Genomic DNA, 20,737 nt, shown 5'->3' on the forward strand with positions numbered 1-20,737 from the left:
TTGTGAATGGAGCTAGTCTCGATTTGAAGACGTACATAATAAACTGAGCGTACCAGCTCACGTGTGAACGTGTGCGCAGATTTGTGAACGTGCACTGGAACCTCAACCTGAAGAAAACTTTGAGCTAGTTAAATGTCATTTAACTGTCTAGCAAAACCAGCTAAGACTAACCTACTGCTTTAGAGGCAGTGTTGCATGTACCCAAAGAGGTATCGTTCTTTTGTCAAGGTGTACGTTCTTTTATGATTAAAGTTGTAACATGCTGTCGCTTTCAAAGTAATTTTTGAAGGTCGTGGTAAGCCAATAAATGTGCTGAATTGTACCATACTCCAATTAGTTTTTTTTCCAAAAGATTTATTAAAAATATATTCTTAGGGTCTTTCGGTTTTTGGGAAATAATGTTTTAGGGTGTTTCAGTCTTTGGGCATTAATAATTGCAACATCCGACAGTAAGCCGTTCCGGCTTCCGTGGCGTCATTTATTGCCACTTCGGGACTACTTTTAGATGCAAGGTCGGAATAGGACGCTAAAAAGACCAGTCGGAGATGTTTTGAAGGCACCGTAAATAAATTAATGCAAACGTGTCCTTTGTCCGTTCGCTTCCTCATATAATTGAGCAAGAGGATGCAGATACTGGAGTTATGCTTACTGATCATATGTAATTGCAAGTGCCCGGCTTCTTGATATAACCACCTCCTCCAATATACTGCGAAATAGATCATTTTTTTAAGAGTTGCTTTCTAGGATATCACAAACTCTTTCCCTTGTTTTCTCTATGCAGGAGGCTGCTGAGAAGCTTGCCGTTCTAAAGAAATGGCGGTTGTTCGCAATTCTCCTGGCGTGGAATGTGAGCGTGACGTTAGGCTCGGACAACGAGCCATTTGAACTTACGATTCTGCACACAAACGACGTTCACTCGCACATTGAAGAGACCAACAAGCATGGGGGACAATGCTCGGAGAAGCAAAAGAATGAATCAAAATGTGTTGGTGGAGTCGCAAGGATTGTGGCAAAGGTATGGCTCTATCCAGCCATGTGCGTCACTTTTTTCAGGAGCGGGTTACTCTGATCTAGTATTTTTGTTCTTTAACGAAGTAACGACGTAGTTAGTTCTTTCTAGAAACGTGTCCCGTCTTTTTATTGCATTTTGATAAAGTATCATGTAATGGTACTTAGTTTGTTCTGAAATTTTATTGAATATGAAATCTTTACTCGTGACACCGAAGACACGATGCACGCCGGTTTTTGCTCCTCCTCTGTGCAAAACAACATACCGCCGATAAATGCTTTGAGGAGCCTCAACAAACGAAAGTCACTCGGTGCTAGGTCCTTTGAAAATGGCGGATCCGAACACCCACAAAACGTACAGACGACGTTTTTCAATCATGGCGGGTGCCGTATGAGATCGCGCATTGTGGTTCTGCGGCAACACACCAGAGGTCAACGAACCACTGCGTTTTGACCTCATAGCAAACTTGAAGTTGTAGGACGAAAGCGCCAAAGAAACAGGGACGAATACGAAGACAAAGATGTGGCATACTCCCAACTAAAGGTTTATTTTAAAAAAACACACACACACACATACATTTAATATTGCCTATTTCGCTGCTCGCATAGAAAGAGACGCTCTTTATCTCTCCGGTGTGTTGACAGGGAACTAACACACGTGCCCTATCCTTGCTGCCTAATGCACAATGCCTTAGAAACTTATCGGGCGGTTTTGTCTTCGTAACTGGCGAGAATTGTTCTTCTTAGTTCAGGGTTGAATAGGCACCTATCGCAGTGCACTGCCATAGTGCCCGATGGGGGCTGTCTTAATGACCATGCCTGTTCTCTTGCCCTCTCTTTAATACATATACCCGTGTGCCCGACATATGATTTTCCACAGCTCATGGGAATGTCGTACACCACAGATACGGCAAAGTCTACGAACCGCTTGTGTCCTCCTTGTGGCACAGCTTGGCACATATTGTTTATTTATATTTGAACATATACTAAACCGATTATTTGTTGCAGAAAGGAATAGCAGCACCTCAAAGTATGATGCCATATCTTTTTTTCAATTGTGGAACAGATTATGAATTATAATGCAATTAAATGCAAAGGTACAAGCGAGCGGGACAAGAATGACGAAAGTCATTCTTGTCCAGCTTGCTTGCACCTTTGCATTTAATTGCATTATAATTATAACCTTAAAATTGCAAGCTCCACCCTTGTTGGTGTTCGACTGGTGGCAGCGGATAAAACCCGTTTGCTCTACTGACGTCTGACCCCTGGTTAGCTCAGTTGGTAGAGCGCTCCACTTGTAATGGAGAGGTCCCGGGTTCGATACCCGGACCAGGCGGATTTTTTCGGTCGCTCACCAGTCACCTAGCTGTGTTTGGAGATTTATGTTTGTCCTTTGTCCCCCTTGTTCCCCTTCTGCAGGGATTACTTTCGTCATTCGAGATTATGAATGTACGGGATTATCGCCGGTCTCGTTTTTTCCTAGCTAGAGCCATTGTGTCCTCTCTTTTTTCAGCTTAGAAACAAGGGTATCCGCTACCTCGCCTAAAAAAACTGATCGGCGTATCCTCCTCGCTTAAGACAGTTCACCTGCCCCCAAAAGCTCTCTTCCGCGACATGGTGGCAAGACTCTGCCAGCGAGGCACTCATTAGGCACGATACTCTGCCCCTTTTTACAAGTTTAGAATGAGCAGAAGTGAACAGCTGGACCCCTTTCTTTGTTCGCGGTTGAAAATTCCAGCCCACATTGTCACTTCTGAGGTAAAGGCTTAAATTTAAAAGCTGCAGCCTTGCCGTTGTCATGGTTTTATGAGTGAACGCCATGTGAATTAGAGGGGGTACAGTTTGTACATCTTTGTTTATTACTATGTCAACTTTAACAGACTTCGCATCGAGCACCAAGTTATCTTCTACATAACAACAAATTGTGAAGTTCCCCATCCGTACAATGTCCATTGCTTATTGCCTTATAATACTGAGCTAAAAAAATATCGTAGTTTACAGGCGCCTTAGATTAGCCGATACAAATCCCTCACCTTTGAGCGTAAAAACTATCCCTAGAATACACGAAGGTAGATTTGAGATAGCACTCAAGCAGCTCGATGAAGAATTCCTCACCTACAGCGCTTGAATTTCTAAGCTGATATTATCATTTTATTCAATGAACTTTCTCACCGCTGGGTAAAGCTTATCATGCTGAGTGGAATGAAAAAAGGTCCTCCACGTCCATAAAAAAAGCCTCTGCCGAAGTCCTGTTGCTCGTCACCAGACGATCAATGAATGCCTCTGAATTCCTCGAAAAATGGGTCGTGCAAATCAAGACCCGAAAACTTCCTACTTAGGAAATCCCCCCTTAGGAACTCCTCCCTTTTTTCTACCACGTATCTTTCTGTTACTGTTGTCCTAAACGGGCAGTTTTCTTTGTGGGTCTTGGCACAACAAAACACACCTATGGTGAGTTTTTTGGCAGCTTGTATCTTCACAAGCTGGCTGAGCTGCAGGCTATCACATTCGGCCTTGGCCGACGCCTTGACTTCGCTGAGAGAGATCTTGTGCATTTGTTTGGAGTTTTTGATGATGGCAGTGTGGGACCTTTCACAAAGGAGCCCCTCTGGAAGGACTACGAATCCCTTCCTCTTATCAGCCGTGAGGAGCTTGAGTTGATGTTGTTTTGACCGCGAGGGTTCTCGCCAGGCAGAGCTTCGCGATGGGTATTGAAGTGGGCAGGAGGCTGAACTTCGGTCCAAGTTCGAGGACATCGGTAATTTTCCTGGGGGCCTGCACTCTTCCCAAGACGAGAACCTTATTGGGAGACGGTACACTTGCTTTTTCTTCTTTGGCAAAGAAACTCTTAGTTGTGCCCACATGAACTCCAGGGTTTGGCAAGCCAGTCGCAGATCTTCCTTGTACGCCTTCCCAGCTTCTCTTGCAAAAAGACTTGTTTGGGATCCCAAATACTGATACAGTCTCGGTTCCTTTCCACTTGCTTCTACACTTTCGATCTAAAAATTTCCAAATCCGTTTTGCATGTCCGGGTAAGGCAAGAAGCCTCTAAAGACATTCGGATGATAGTTTCCCCGACGGATGCCATGGGAGTGGTGCCGATCCCGGCAATCTGAGGTCGCAGTAAGAGTGACATCCGAGTCCCCTGATATGGATTATTCTTAGTACACGCAAAAGAACCCGTTGCAGAAGGAATAAAATGTATTCAGATTGAAAGATGGGCTAGTTCATACATCGTTGGACGGAAGTGCCGAAGAAAAATGGGACAAAGAAATAGACAAAGAAGTGGCGTACTCACAACTTAAGTTGTGAGTCCACCACGAAGTTGAAGCGGTTCTCGTGCAGTCCACAATGCAATGTTCTGCTGACGTTGAACACCTTTCAAATCAAATGTATGACCATTAGTACTTATGATCGCAGAAGGCGGTGAACATAAACTTGCCGTACGACGGAACCATTCGGAACTTTATTGAAATCTTGGTGACGAAGTATGCAGCCGCTCTTTTCATGCGGGCTTTATATCTGGCGGTGCATAGCTGATTCAAGAGTCGTCCCCTGTAACAATGCGTGAAAACAGATCTCCCTCAGCTTCATAGCGTTGGAGCAGCGTCTCGCACTCATCCACATGGCGCTCCCTAATCTTTGGCGTAATGTTGCTTGGCACGCACCTGGCGGATACTTCATGGCACTGCAGAATATCGAGAATGATGACATGCACCTATCACTTCTGATGTTTGATTTTTTTTGTAATTTTATTGATGGTGACAAGCCACTTGTCATGCAAAAGTAATCGAACGTATGGTACTGAATGAGCCGTCATCGAAGTGTTAGCCCTGCCGGAGCGAGACGTGCCAGTAGGTTGGGAGTTTCTTGCGCTAGTCGCGCACCTGTCGAAGTGGCGTAAGGGCGTAACTACAGTGCTTCTATATTTTGCGATGGATATCCGTAGGTTTTTCGCTCTCTGTACCCGCAAATTGGATTACTGAGCGCTGCTTCTCTCTCGTGCATGATCTCAAGGGGGCGTTCATTTTGACAGTTCTATTCTTACGTAATACTCTCTAGCAGGCCACTGGGCCGGAGTGCACAGCTTGAGAAGTTTATTGAAAAAATTGTGATTAAAATGAAGCAAATAAAAAAATTTAATTTTGAAACCATCGTTTTTGAATTTTTTTTTATTTTTTAAACATTTGTTTATTCTATCAAACCAATCGCCGTTGATGGCATTGTTTCACGTAAAGTGTGTTTGTCTTACTTAACGGATTATTTTGAACGAGTTTTGACAATCTTCGCTGAAAAACCCGGTATACAACAAATAAAAAAAAAGTCTTCTCATCGCCATAGTTTATCACTGAAGCTGGGTTAATCTGGAGCATTTTGTTAATCTGTCTACAGGTAAAACAACTCAAGGAGAAACACCCCGGTGCCTTGTTCATGAACTCAGGAGATTTCTACCAGGGCACTGCCTACTATACAATTCTGAAGAACGAAATGGTTTCTACAATAATGGCGGCCATGAACTACAGTTACGTGGTAAGTAAAGATGAGTGTAGCAAGTATATTTTCATTCAAGAGCCAAAAAGGATCGCGTTAAGAAATAAAAAAAATATACATTTTAATTCTTGCACATCTCAAATTAGCCTTGCAAAAGATTGTGTGTCAGCCGTTTTTTGCGTTCGCTTACAGTAATATATATATATATATATATTAAAAATTAAATTTGTTTGTTTTTCTCAATTAAGAGATTAAAAGCCGCAAGCATGATATTACCTCGTGCAGCGCAACGCAATACTGTATGTAGTGAGTCTGTCTTGACTCAGGCATGAATTGTTAAGAGTTGAGAGGAATATATCACAGCAATTATGATGGCATTACTAGATTAATTGTCTTAATTGCCCGCAGCATGCCTATTTGTGCGTTTACTCCACAATCGATGCTTAAGTATCACGCAAACTTTGGACCTTAAATAGAAATTAAGACAGTACAATAAGTATTTCTTTGGACCATAATGAATATTTTTGTACGTATTCTTTGGTTTCGTACTCCGGCCTATCGGTTTTCTATCCCCTTCTTGACGCATATTATATGAACGATATCAGTCGAAAAAAGCAGCTAGATATTATCTTTTCTCTCCTTTGACATTAATGCATTTCTCAACTTTTTTAAACATTAGACGATGCAGTGCTCGCCTATTCATTCATATTTTTGAACGTTTATTTATATATGAGCGTAAAACGATTACAATGTTGGGTATTAACGTCTTCACACTTTAGCAATACATTTATTCGTGCTTTATCTTTGTTATGCAGAACTATGTTTGCATTTAGAATAATAAATACAATATTTTAGAATATGTCCCACGTTTGGTCTCATAATAAAGTGTGGTGATATAGCTATGCATTATCTAAACATTAAGGAATGTATGAAATCAGTAAGACAACACTCGAAAATCGCATCTGCTTTATGCATTTTATTTTTTGATGAGGTTATAAAAATACAATCGCACAATAGGAATGTGTAAGTTTTGTAGCTTGTTTTTACAAAGCCGTCAAAGCTATACAAATGCTATCTGTTAAGGTGAGTTATACAGAAAATGACGCATGATATCGGGGGCTAATCGTCACCATAGGAATAAGTAAAGCAACTTTGTTAGTTAAGTGTGTAAATGAAACTAAACGTAACGTACCAACCAAGAGGATAGAAACTTGCTGGACGTCATTAAAAAGCACTGAGTCAAATATTTTCAGAAAGATTTTGATAAAGCTCGTGGAGAAGCATGGCGGTTCTCTTACGTTGTCACCGGTGCAGCAGTTGCAATGCTTGTGCTTGTTTCACAACTGCTAACTTTTGAAACCACCGCGTTTCTCACGTGTTCCACATTGTTTATATTTCACCTATTAAGATTTTGTTTTTTTCAATGATGCTAAGCATAATTTTAAATGAAATCATATTTATTTTCAATGTCTAGAAAGTTATTTAACATATTGCGGGTAATTATCAGACATGCCGACGATCCGAACCCTACATCAGGTAGCACGCCAGAGAAACACCCAACTGGGGCAAACGTGTGGCAAATCTGAGGGCCTAACTTGGTCCCAGATATGCTTTGTTCTATGGCGCTTATCAGTGCCAAAGTATATTTCTGAAGTGTAGCCCTAGTTGGGCAATACCAGGGCATGCCAAAGTTTGGCTTTTCTCGGGTCCGCCACGGGAGTGCCAAAGTAAGTGCCATAAGTGAGCCATAACTGTGAAAGTAAGCCCTAATTTTGAGATTTCGTACATGCCAACATTTCACTTTCCTCTGGCCTGCCACAGGAGTGCCTAAGTAAGTGTCATAATTCAGTCATAACTGCCAAAGTAAATATTAATTTAGGAATTCGGGGCGTGCCGAAATTTGGCTTTTCTCTGTCTAGCTACTGGAGTGCCGAAAATGTGCCAAAAGTGACTAAGAAAGCCGAGAGGCTTACCGAAGTTTGGCATTTTTCTGGTGTGCTACAAAACTGCCCTTCCACGCGCTCGAGAATGAAATTAAATTAAATAATCATTTGAAACACGACGGTCAGATGTCATCATCTCCGTTTCCATGCAATACGGCCATACATGGCAGTGTCGTGCCAGTATTTTCGCGCCGTCGTTCCGCCACCGGCCTAGTATTGGCGCAGTATCGTGCGAATAACACATGAACAAACAAAATTGTCTTTGATCGCTCCCAGAAGTTGATTAAACCACTATAATTCCATACAGCTTATTCTCGACACATTTTCAAAAGTCGAACTTCTCTGCAAAACGAAAAGAAAATTATTAAAAATAATCGACAAGGCTTTCATGCCTAGCGAAATTCGTAAATCAAACAAGATTAACTAAGGGGATTAAGATAAAGCAGGACTACTATCAGAAGCATGCTTGAAGTGTACTTACTAATAAAAGAGCAATATAATACCATGTAATTTCTAATGGATGGATAATCTGGCTCAGGCAGCGCAGAGCAACACAAACAAAAGATCGAGAAAGAAGGAGGTCTCCCATATTTAGCGAAAGTCTAGCTGTCGCCGAAGAGCAGTCTTTTTATGGAACCAAGTCTAACAAACACAGCACGCTTCAATGGACTGCAACGAAGAAAGCGGCCATTACCGAAAAGTTGGCACGAACGTATTTCGGCTGTTTACGACGAAAAACGGCGACCGCGACCGCAAAAAAAGCTACAGAACACTGAGTTGTCCATTTCGGAAACCGAACCTACGTGGCCCCTTTGCTATCTCCATAACTTGGCAGGCGGCGAAGACTGGGGCCCCAGTGATCATATCAGCGCGTCAGAGCGAGTCCCATGACAAATGTTCGTCCAAGCGTTTTTCCCTACGCGTCCTACGGAGAGAAGTCATGCGTTTCCCTCCAACCTTCTGATTGTTTAAAGCGGTCGTCACGCTCATTCATAACCACATGGAGGAGCACAATCAGGTGGGGAGTCTTAACAAAAGGCGAGGTCGTAGGGAGTTGTAGTTTGGGGGGGGGGGGGGGGGAGGGCGTGAAAGATTGTGAGAGCAAGAAGTGCCGGGCTGGTGTTGTCAAATGCTTCAAGTGAGCACTAAAAGACACAGTCTCGACTCTCCACCAGGATTTTACCTAAAACAGCTGTGCACTGAAATGTACCCCCTAGTGTGAAGCGGGCGCGGTACTGCAAAGCTACGGCCGCTTCTGCTCTTGCTATCGTCAGGCTTTGACAGTTGGGTGATTTCAGATAAGATCGACCAAAGGATGGCTAGTCGACATTTTCAAATCAACTGATGTTTTTATATGTTATTGTCTAGTGTCTGGTATGAACGAATCCAAACTTAGTTTTGACTAGAAAAAATACTTGGGGACAGGAAAAATCGTAATGCATGAGGTGGTGGACAGTTGCATTAACGCGCACTGATGGAGGGGGCACGTTTGAGAGTGAATAACTAAAGCGATAACATCAGGAGAACTCTAATACGTTTTAGGCGCAAACTATGGGTATAGCTTGCTTGTAATACAAAGTAATCATATTTATTTAAAATTTATTTATTTTTCTAAAAATTGACAAACATGCCTGCTCGAACGAGAAATGGCAAACTTTGGAGGTCTGTATCTCATGAAATAATTTAATCATTATGATATAATTTGCAGATATTATTCTACTAATATATAGCTAATATTTAAAAAATAACTAAGGTATCTGTGTGATACAATAGTTAGGATATATTTAGTCAAACATGGAAAAAAAATCAAAAAAAGAAAAATTCCGATGCAAATAAAAAAAAAAAACACCACCCTCGATTTTTTTTAAAATTTAGGTAACCTGTTATACTCTATTTCGGCATTCATTTCCATTAAAAACATGTTGCATCATTTTATTGAGAAAGAAGATACAACTCCCCAAAGTAGGGTCCTTTTTCAAAGCCTACACTTAGCAGTGTTTTATACAAGAACTGACTCTGAGTTCCAGTTTCATGAAACCAACACACATCTTTTATATATTTTTATTCAGATGAGGCCAATGATAACTAAAGAAATCGTTCACACACTTAAATTAAGGAGAAACTACTGTGTACAAAGAGGTATCATATTACGGACTAGTGATCCGAGAAAAGATCATGCAGCCATCGGCCACTAGGAACTTTGTTTACTTTATTCTCCTGCGACACTATATGCTATTCCCTCTTCCGCTCTACCTTCATCTCTCTCTCTCTCTCTCTCTCATATATATCCCTGATATATATCCAGAACAAAAACATGTTCAAGCATTCTCTTTCTGCGTGGTAGTGTTCTGTGGCTAGCAAAAATCATTTCCTCGCTAAGCTCACGATTATGGCAAAATAGTTGCCGGAAACCGCAGACGACACTCGTCGCTAGTTCTGGCAAAACGGCCGATACAATCTTTTTTTCGCATTTCCCCGCTCGCTGTCAAGGACAAGGGGGTTCGCTTCAACCAGCAAAACATGGCCGCCGACGCCTGTTTACTGAGCAGTCATGCCTGTCGCCATCTCACTCGCTGGCGTCACGGGCGATAATATCAGGCACAAAGGGGCACACCAACCGGCAGCATTATCCCCAAATACTCGAGCCTCGCGTAAATACATAGAGTGTAAACGCTGTCGCCATGTTATCGTAGTAAGACCGCCCCCACACCCCCCCCTCCCCCAACGGGGGACTGCAGTACGCGACGGCGTACGAACACAACGGCGACGATATCGACATCGCGGGCTCCGAATTTTCCCATAGTTCTACTCCACGGGCATTTCTCGAAACGCTTGATATTGTGTACGCCCGCCTGGAAGGATTTCAGGCGCGTAGTTAAGATAAGGGGGTTCTCCGCGGCAAAAGAAAGCAATTTCACAAAAGCTTAAAAGCGGCGGCGACGCGTGTGCGGTGAACGCTTGTAGTTTTGGTGTAGACAGGGTGTTTGTGTTCTCGTTGTTGACACCAGCCGGCGATAAGGCACTGCAGGCGGTAGCTCAGTACAGCAAGGGCTAATCCGAGTGACCATCAACGTAACCCCACCGCCAACCCCTCGCGAACCGGTCGCCGACATGGCTCAGGCTGTGTCATGAACCACGTGGTAGAAGCTCGGGTGCTTTCATATCAGCTCGTGGAGGGACGACAGTGCGATTCCGGAAAGTCTTTTTCGAAGGCCGCTGACCACAATTTTTTGTCTGGAGACTTTCCCTCTTTCTTCCTTTGACGTGGATCAAGCTTTGCCGACAGCCTCAGTTGTGACCTCTCTTTTCAAATGTACGTTTGCAGTGAGTGAGCTCCTCAGCCTCGGACTTGTCACTTGTGCACCCAGTAGTTCTTTCACTTGGCAATTATATGCCATCAGTTGGGGTTTAATTTCTATTATTTATGTATACATTATGAAGACGTCCTGGAGCTCCGAACGAGTGTTTTGTGCAGATTACTTTTGCAAACACAAAAAGACTATACCAAAGCAGCGGAATTTTCGAAGTGTTGGCGAGTTGGACCTAAACTCGTTGAAGCAAATTCTTCCGCCTGACTGTTCCTCCAAAGTGAGTGCGACGGACTACCTGTGCTACCATTGCTTCATGCACATCACTAAGGAGATCTCGATGCGAAGCTCAGAGCAGTGCCCTGACATATTTGTGCCAGCTGAAGAAGCAATTGAAGATCTAAATCGCAGCATACTACCTACAGATGTGTCGCCGCTGAGACAACCAAGCGTCGTAAGAAGTCGGGACAGGCCTGCCTATGTCAAGAGAAAGCAGACAGAACTGGAGCAGGTTGCTGTCAAGAATATACGCTCAAGGCTACGTATTGCGTACGACAGGGACGCACCATCGGGGTCGTCCGAACCAACATGCTCCACATGCACTGAGTGGGTGGACAACTTTCGGCAGGCCTTTGAAACCGCCACCTCTCTCCGGGAACGTTGTCAACTGCTTACACTCCTGCCGTCAACACTGACGAAGAATGAGGTTCAAAAGATGATTCCACAGGCCTCAATGTACCTCATCAGTAAATCCCGAAAACTCAAGGAAAAGCATGGCGTGTGGTATGAGCCGGATCCTTACACGAGGTGCAAGGTGAGCCCTGAGAACCTGTCTGCTGCCCTAGAGTACTTCACGAATGACGAGCTACAATGTTCGCGCCAAAGTCCCAACCAGAAGGACGTCATCTCTGTCATGCTCAACGGAGAGAAAACGTTCGTGCCAAAGCGCTTCATGACACGCTCAATACGAGAGGCCTTCCGTATATACAAAGACAAGCATCCCGATTCCGGCGTTGGGCTAACGAAATTTTATTCGTTGCGCCCTAGATGGGTCCAATATATTCCACACCAGGAAGTGTGCGTTTGTGTGCGCTGCGCCAAATATTATCTTTGTATTGCCGCTCTAGAGAACGTTACAGGCTCAACATTCAACACTGGTGAAATGAACTCGGCATTTCTGTGCGACCCAGCAACAGAACTGTGCCTTCAAGGAGACTGTGATCACTGCCCAAAAGGCCAGTTTCTTACACTCCAGGAACTTGATATCCCGGAGGATGAAGAGATTGTGCTTGCAACATGGGAGTCCGGCGACCTTGTGAAAAACACTTTAGAACCTGAGACTTTCCTAAAAGTCATCCAAGTGACGGTTGGAAGTTGGGTACTTCACAACCATATCCGGCAAACGCAAGGTAAAGCGATCTACGATGAAAAACAGTGCATGCAACGCGGGGGCATTGTCTTTCATTTTGACCTTGCTGAAAACTGGACCATCGTGCTTCCTGACGAAGTGCAAGCATATCACTGGAAAAAAAAAAGTTTCGATATTTACATGTGTAGTGACGACAAGAAAATCTACAAACAGCTTTGCCATCATCAGTGAGGACCTGTGTCACGACGCCGCTCACGCTTGCTTGGCTCTAGAAAAAGTGAAGGAGTGGGTTGAAGACAACGTTGCGGTATACTCGTACGTGACGTACGTAAGTGACGGCGCCGCCAGTCATTTCAAGAATCGCTACCAGCTTCACCAATTTGCAAAGGGCGATTGCCCACAAGCCCAGTGGTTATTTTCTGCATCTGGACATGGGAAAAATGCATGTGACGGAGTTGGCGGACTCGTGAAGCACCAGGCCACGCTGAACAACCTGAGAGAACGTTCAGTAAGCGCAATTCAGACGGCCAGGACAATGGTGAGCGTTCTATCAAAGAAACTGAAAGGCGTGCATCTTGTATATCTGGACGAAAATGAGGTTGTTCGGTATCGTGAGCAAAAAAAAGAAGAGTGGCTGACGGTGCGCGCCTTCCCTGGCATTCAGTCTTGGCACGCGCGGCGGCTCAGCAAGTTATCAACAGAAGGGACCTGTGACGTATATGTAGCACGGACAGTCGGATCTGCTTGGAAGCAACTTTATTAAATGGGTACAGCGAGAAAAACCTTAGCGTAAAGTGCCGAATTTGATTTCCCAAGGACTGCTCATTTTGAATGCAGGGACATCTTATTTATCACATTTTTCTTCACGGGGTATTTAACCTACTGTTTTTGTTGGTGGTTACTAATAATTTTTATCTGTTCACTATAAAAAAATCCCAAAATGTTATCCTCGAGCAGGATAAAATATATCGGCTTGCCACGATTCATTCATACACCGAGAGCATCGAAGCTGCTCCAGTTAGGCACTATGGCATCCGTCACCTGAAATTGTTTGTAATCGTAAATACACAGCCAACCTAAATATCTTACTATTATATCTTTGTTTTTGTGTGTGGAAGTAAAGTTATTTATTTTACTCTAGATGTAAAATATACCGGAAGGTACAACTTCACACTGCATCATCTTTTCTCAAATCATTAGTCTCTAATATGATACCACTTTGTACGCTTATGTAAAATGCTGTATATAGTTTCTCCTCCCTTTTACTGTGTGACCGATCGCTCTTTTTATCAATGACCTCATCTGAATAAATGTATATAAAAGATTTGTGCAAGTTTCATGAAACTGGAACTCAGAGTCACTTCTTGTATAAGACACCGCTAAGTGTAGGCTTTGAAAAAGGACCCTACTTTGGGGAGTTGTTTCTTCTTTCACAGTGCAATGATGCAACATGTTTTTAATAGAAATAAATGCCGAAATAGAGTATAACAGGGTACCCAAATTTTAAAAAAATCGAAGGTGGTGTTTTTTTTTATTCGCATTGGAATTTTTCTTTGTTTGATTTTTTTCCCATGTTTGCCTAAATATATTGTAACTATTGTGTCACTCAGATATCTTATTTATTTTTTCAATAATAGCCATATATTAGTAAAATAATGTCTGCAAGTTATGTAATAATGATTAAATTATTTCATGAGATACAGATTTCCAAAGTTTGCCATTTGTCGTTCGAGCAGGAATGTTTGGCAATTTTTAGAAAACTAAATAAATTTTTAATAAATATTATTACTTTATATTACAAGCAAGTTGTACCCATAGTTTGTTTGTAAAAAGTTTTAAAATTCGCCTAATTTTATTGTTTTAATTATTCACTTTCAAACTTGCCCCCTCCATCAGTGCGCGTTATTGCAACTGTCCACCTCTCCCTGCCTTACGATTTTTCTTGTCTCCAAATTTTTTTTTCTGGTCAAAACTAAGTTTGGATTCGTTTATACCAGACACTAGACAATGTAATATAAAAACATCAGTTGATTTAAAAATGTCGACCAGCCACCCTTTGGTCGATCTTATCTGAAATCACCCAGTTATCAATCTCTATGCAAGACACGCCCAGATCTCCACTTCCCTGTTTCAACGCTTCGCCAACTAATGGCAAGTGTTGAGGAGGCGTGCGCACATCAGTCTCGCGCAACGCTCCCTCAATGGCAGCAACTGCGGTAATGCCAAACCAGTCTCACGGCGCGTCCGGATATCGGTGTGTGTACCTACGCGCGAGTATAATAAACTGCCGCAACCCGCGTTTGCGAAATTACCGTTGTCTGCTCCAGCTGCGGCAAAACATTCGGCCTATATTTGTACTTGAGACGTCAAAATGCACCCAAAGTAAAATGCAGAGTAGGGAGCAGAATTAAATGTCATGTTTGCTTAATTCAGTTGCATACTACCCGCGTACCAGCAATACCTCCTTGGTCACCTACCTCAAAACACAAATAAACCATCGCCAACGGGACCTGCCCCGATTACTTAATTCTGGCCTTTGTTAAAGAATCCAGGTCCCAAAATGACAGATGCTAAAGGCTTGGTTACTCTCTAACGCCGACCGTAGCAAACGCAGCGCAGCGCAGCGCAGCGCAGTGCAGCGCAGTGCAGCGCAGTGCAGAGCAGCGCACAGATATACTGAATGGTCGCAGATGTCGAGTTCCTGCTCGCTGGCCAATCAAAGGCGCACTCAAGGTGCTACGTTTCGTTCCCTGCCCTCAACGTCGGAGTAAAACAAAGCCTTAACCGCACTACTAGACAGTAAAGTCTAACTCTTACCATAGCCTCCTCTATGATCACAAATCCTGACAGTTAGGGTGACGGAGCCATAAAGTGCCCAGTCGCAGATTTGAAGAGCGAGGGTCTGGTAGTACAAAGCATTTCTCGGGGAGTCCGGTATTCAGCGCACAGCTTTTGCAGCGGCGAGGACCCGAAACATGGTTTTCAAACCCAATGAGAGAAGAAGCGGTAGCCCGATGAACGCGAGAAGCACGAGCGGACATTCCATTGTTTCTGGACAAATGTGTTTCGGAGTCTCGCCGCAGCGGGGCGCCCGTCACATGCCTCTCGTCTGCCGCTCTACCTTTTCACTTTCGGCGGCCGCGTCTCGTGGCGATCTGCGAGGCTTTGTCAGTATAGAGGACGCTATGCTCTGACGGTTGGTGATTTGGGACAGAAGGTGCCAAACGGCCACCGAACCGTTCACACCGGAAGCCTACCTGTGCCACTTGTTGGGTGATTTAAACCCAGAGATTCCACAAGACAGCTGAACTATCGGGAAATGAAGCCTAAGTTTGGTAATTTGGCGATTTGGGCCCAAAGATGCCAGATGATAGCCGAACTCCTGTGCAGTAAGCCTAACTCTGGCACTTGCTTGGCGACTTTGGACCACAGCTGCCAGATGGTAGCCGAACTGTTAGAAGGGGAAGCCGAACTTTGCCGCTTGTTTGGCTATTTGGTCCCAAAGATTCCAGATGGCAGCCGAACTACCAGGGAGTGAAGCCTAACACTGGCACTTCTTTGGCGAATTAGGGTCATAATACCCATGCTTTTGCCAAGGAAGGTCGCATTTGGCTCTACTTCGGCTTATTTAGGCTTTGCAAGGTCTGAAACTCCCAGAAAATTGCCAACTTTCTGCCCGAAGCTCTTTCTCACCTGGGATACTATATCTTTCTGACCGTATAACTCGCCTGCACAAACCCCATTCTTGTTGTTTTTGTAAGATAATTCTAAAGCACCCAGTATAATAAAAACATCATATTTCGGTACAAGCCACTTTAATGAAAATTGCCAGATTTGCAACAAACTGAAACGTGCGCTTATAAGTGAATTTATCCTCCCGTCTCTACTATTAATCGAAAAATAAAGCTGAAAAATAGTATCGCTTTTTGGAGATGTTTTAAAGTCGTAAGGGCTGATTTGTGGAAGCCTTGAAAGTTCTGAATATTAGCTACCTTTATCCTACACCTTATTTTGAAAAGTCCACAAATGTTAAATATTTTTGATTCAGGCGAAACATCAAAAATTTAATGGCGAATTCCCCTGGTCGTTTTGGAGCGCACCGGGATCAGTTTACCAGATCCGAGATAGAGCACGCGATTCGAACGAAGTCGCTCCGCATCCGGATCCCTAGTGGGACTTGACCACAACCTCCCTGATCGGCGGATGCCTTCGTACCATTTCCCTTCCCGGGATCCCCTTTCCGCGGTCCCGGATCTCGAAGCACATGTTTTCGCAATTGAGGCGCTAACAGCCCGTGTCCAAACGAACGAGATAAGTTAGTCGTGATGAGAAAGATGTATGTCGATAAGCGATCTGCGTCAGTGTAGTCGCGTAGTTCACTTGGCTCTTCATCGGAATACCCGTGAACGGTGTCCAGGTACGTCTAGGTTTTTGGCCTCTTCTGCGGGAAGTCCGAAGAGGCAGTCGAATCCATGCGCGACACACAAGCAATCCTCGGGATCGCTGCTACTTGAGCCGCTGCTGCTGGACAGAAATGGCAAAATTACTTTCAGAAGTTTCATAATAAACATTACTAATTACTTTTTTTTTAAAAATTGCAAAAATGCGAATAATTAACATTGCAATTTACCGCAGACAAAAAGTGAACACATTATATTACCATTGCTTTCCAAAACTAATGAAATTATTTTGTCATTACTTCTTAATACCTTGAGGCACTGATTCGCGTTAATTTTATTTGCAGTATATGTACCATACCTTAGGTCTTCCTGTTTACATCGCAACAGCCTTATGCGCCTCAAAGTGAACCATACTGAACAGTCGTTTTGCTCGCGCACAACGTAACAGGTAAACGCGATGAATAGGTTCTTTTTTAGATGTGACTCAAAGACAGTCGACTTACAGGGTTCGCTCTTTATTCAATAGTGAAGGTTCTTAGTTAAAAAGTGTCATGTTTCCGTCTTTCTGATTTGCAATAAGTTATATTTTCTGTCAGTATGTTAATTAGGGTCATGGGAGCTCGTTCCTCCAAGGAGTCGCCACATGAAACCTCCATTCCGCCTCGCACTCAATCTATTCCTATTTTCCTCAGAGCACTCACTAGATGACAAAATCCCGGTCATTCCTCGCAAGAAGTATTGTTTGCAAACGAAATCCCGGTCATTCCTCGCAAGGAGTATTGTTTGCAAACACCCGAAAAGCCCAGGTCATTGCGCGTTGTAACTCAAGGGGGCTGAATGTCTTCTAGGCAGAAGCTTAGCCATTTGAGAAAAGAGATGGCGCGAGCTTCCTAAAATGCGTACTTTCCCAACAAATGGGTGGCGATATATGCTCACATTTTTCCTGCTTTCCTCGCTTCCCGTATTTTGCGACTACAAAGAGCACATTTACTTAACAAGGCCAAGGATACGCACGAAATGTTCTGGTGCCTTGACAAGGTATTTGGGATTAACTACGCAACCAAAAACCTCGGCGTGCATAAATACCCTGTCAGCGTCCCTTTAACTTGCCCTGATGTCTATTTCAAAACATTTCATCATGGAAAATGTTTTTTACTCTTATTTCTTTTAAAAGCTCGAAAACGAACTTTATAGTTTGGGGAAAGGTAACTCCAAAAGTAAAAAGTATTTTTCGAAATTATTGCCTGAAAGAAATTCATTAGATTACTCATTACCACAAAGAGAACACTTAATTACTGTAATTGCATTACAGTAATGCCTTCTCTGCCATCTCTGCTGCTGTTGGAGGAACTTGACGGCGAACTGTCATCAAGCAGCAGCAGCAGCAGCAGCAGCAGCAAAGCTGGCAGCACGTCGCGAGTGGCCAATACGAATTTTTCTGAGGCGACATGACCGGCAAGAAAAGAAGTCACACGTGTGCGCGGAGGACTGGCCAGGCTTGCTCCCGTTCGAATCCGCCGAAATCGGTGGAGCGACTTCTCTCGGATCCGAGTCAAGATCTGGAGTGGGAGCTGATACAAAACGACGCGTGGAACACGGCCATTTCGATCCCGATCGCCCAGTAAAATAGGAGCACCCTAGAAAATCTATCCCCGGACGCTCCAAAACAAACAATGGGTTCGCCATAAAATTTGCTTTAAGATAAAAAATTCAGGTTCGCTTTACATTTATTATTTCTGCAATTTCGATTTTTAGGCATCCAAGACAGAGCAAAGGGTCGTGCAGTGAAATAAGGTCCTAATCAAAGAGGTTGATAAATTCAGAATGCTTAGTTTTAAAAAGTTCACACAGTAAGGTAGCTGGCGAGCTGGTGAATGTTAACCATATTGAATAAATCTGAGTCCGGCGAGAAATGCGCATATAAGCCAAACAAACTAAAATGGACAGGACGACGTCTTAAACTGAGTGACCATGTTTGTTTAGTCCGCTTCTTTATATAGCTTACAATCAGCTACCCCCAACACAAAGGGGCAATCTCTAACCAGTTTAAGTACCGAACCTTCCAATCAGCCACCACCAACACAAAGGGGCAACCTCTAAATAGTCCAAACGGCAAACCCTCCAATAAAGAAAGTATACTATGGACGCCCTCGAGGCCGACTCACAAAAATAACTCTACAATCTCCCCCAAAATTTAACAAAATAATCAGTACCTATTTTATTTTAACTTAGATCAGCAAGAAAAACAATGCGCACTCCACCAAAAAAAAAAGAAAAAAGAAAAGAAAACAATATGAACCCCTTGCCAGCAATGAAGGGATGACACAGACTGAACCTTGAGTCAAACAGTAATCACGAGAACCCGGAACTTCGTGGAACATTATTTTCCCATATGGCCGCGCAGATATCACCAGCTAAAAGTAGACATCACCCATTGTAGCTCCTCAATTTTCAATAGTTATTTTTTCCCATTCATTGATTGGAATCGCGCTCCTGCACCAATAGTATCAATAACTGTCGCCGCTGGTACAAAAACTGGAATTAAATTTTTTATTAATGTTTTTTAGCAGTGTTCTTGCTCTTTTGTCTTGTCAATTTATTTTCTTTCTCGTAGTTCATCCTTAAAATGATGTATTTTCTTCGCTTTCTTTATTATTGTATTGATGCATTTCTTGCCTTGATCATTGGCATTAATGCATGTTTGTGCATTTCAGAGTTGTATTCTTGTATTTTTTTATTAGCTAACGTGTTAGCTAACCATGTTTATTAGCTAACCTCCGCAGTGGTTTTGGGCCCTGAGAGTAAATAAACTCGATTAAACATATATACGAAAACATTCATTTTTGTTTTATGGGCGAACGCTTTTCTTTCAGTGCCTTGGAAATCACGAATTTGATGACGGACCTGGAGGTCTCGCGCCTTTCCTGGTTAGAATGAAACAAGCAAAAATAAGTGTTGTCGGCACGAATACTGATTTTAGCAAGGAGCCTGCTCTTGAAGACAAACCGATCAAGAAAAGTGTTAAAGTAAGTGTGAAGGGAAAAACGATCGGAATCATCGGCGCTGTCCTCCCACAAACAAGATACCTCTCACGTCCAGGTGGGACCTTACTCTTTGCCGAAAAAACATTAATGTCATAATAGTATCAGCATCCTGTCAGGTAATAATGCTTGGAATGTTATGACTCAAAATACGCGGTCGAAAAGTATCTAACTTGGCAGAGGTCTTTTTCGATTCTAGGGGCCTTACTCTGGCCTAATACGGTATTGGTCCAACGCGTTAGTTAGTTTTTTGTTTTTTCTGAGGTTGTATGGATTTTTTGGGGGGCTCGCAACAGAACTGCCAAACAACCAGATTTGAGACCAAACCACCCCGTGTGATGTAAACAACAAGCCGTTATGCCTAACTGTGGCACTTGTTTGGTGATTTCGGTCAGACATGCAAACCACCATGAATGAAGCTTATCGTAGGCACTTGTTTGGCAAAATATGGTCAAGGTTGCCAAACTCTGACCAAATGAGGACAAGCAAGACTCGAGCTTGGCATCTTCGGGCTATTGCGGCTCTTAATTCCACGCCAAATGCAATCATTTGGCTCACTGTTTTGTGCTGCCTAAAACCCAAAGCTTGTTTAGGTCTTTGGTTTCTTCACCTTAAATTCTTTCAACGGATGAGGATGAAGATACTCGCTCGCCCCCAAAATTAATATCTGAATTGAAACCAAGGATCATAATATACATGTGAATCGTCACTCCCAACGTTCAACTTACTACTTTCAAATGTCTGAAAAAAAGTTTTTGTCTTTTTATTTGCAAACTTCTTGCCGTTTATCAAAGGAATCTTCAAAACTCATTTGTTTAATATAGTAAAAACATCTAGATAAACCGGAGAAGTGTGGTAAGCTGGGCGAGTTTATCTGATGACGTGCTGAATGTACAGCGCAAAAAAGGTAAAGAGAGAGGGACAAAACATGCACGACACACAAGCGCTTACTCGCAACTGAATTTATTACTCAAAAGAAAGAAGGAGAGAACGTGCTAAACGATTGTTTAGCACGTTCTCTCATTCTCTGTCTTTTCTCTGTCTTTGTCCTTTTGTGCGCTGTAGTGTTAACCATATATCAGAGATCTCTGATCAACTTACTCAATGTCCTACATAATAGTACCAAACAGAGAACATGCGTTTACTGACGAGTTAATATTAACTGTAGATGTAAACA

At 43.0% G+C, this 20,737-nt stretch overlaps 1 protein-coding gene across 1 annotated transcript in view; it reads left to right on the forward strand.

Moving 5' to 3' along the window:
- Positions 1-775: 775 nt before the first annotated feature.
- Positions 776-20,737, forward strand: part of LOC120846793 (5'-nucleotidase-like) — a 62,409-nt gene continuing 42,447 nt past the window's right edge. The window contains exons 1-3 of the mRNA XM_040218670.1: positions 776-1,015; positions 5,401-5,538; positions 19,393-19,618. Coding sequence (XP_040074604.1) covers positions 776-1,015; positions 5,401-5,538; positions 19,393-19,618 — 604 coding nt within the window. The remainder of the gene's footprint in view (positions 1,016-5,400; positions 5,539-19,392; positions 19,619-20,737) is intronic.

Source organism: Ixodes scapularis, unplaced genomic scaffold (assembly GCF_016920785.2).
Source record: "Ixodes scapularis isolate PalLabHiFi unplaced genomic scaffold, ASM1692078v2 PGA_scaffold11__112_contigs__length_91849675, whole genome shotgun sequence".
NCBI classification, from domain to species: Eukaryota; Metazoa; Arthropoda; class Arachnida; order Ixodida; family Ixodidae; genus Ixodes; species Ixodes scapularis.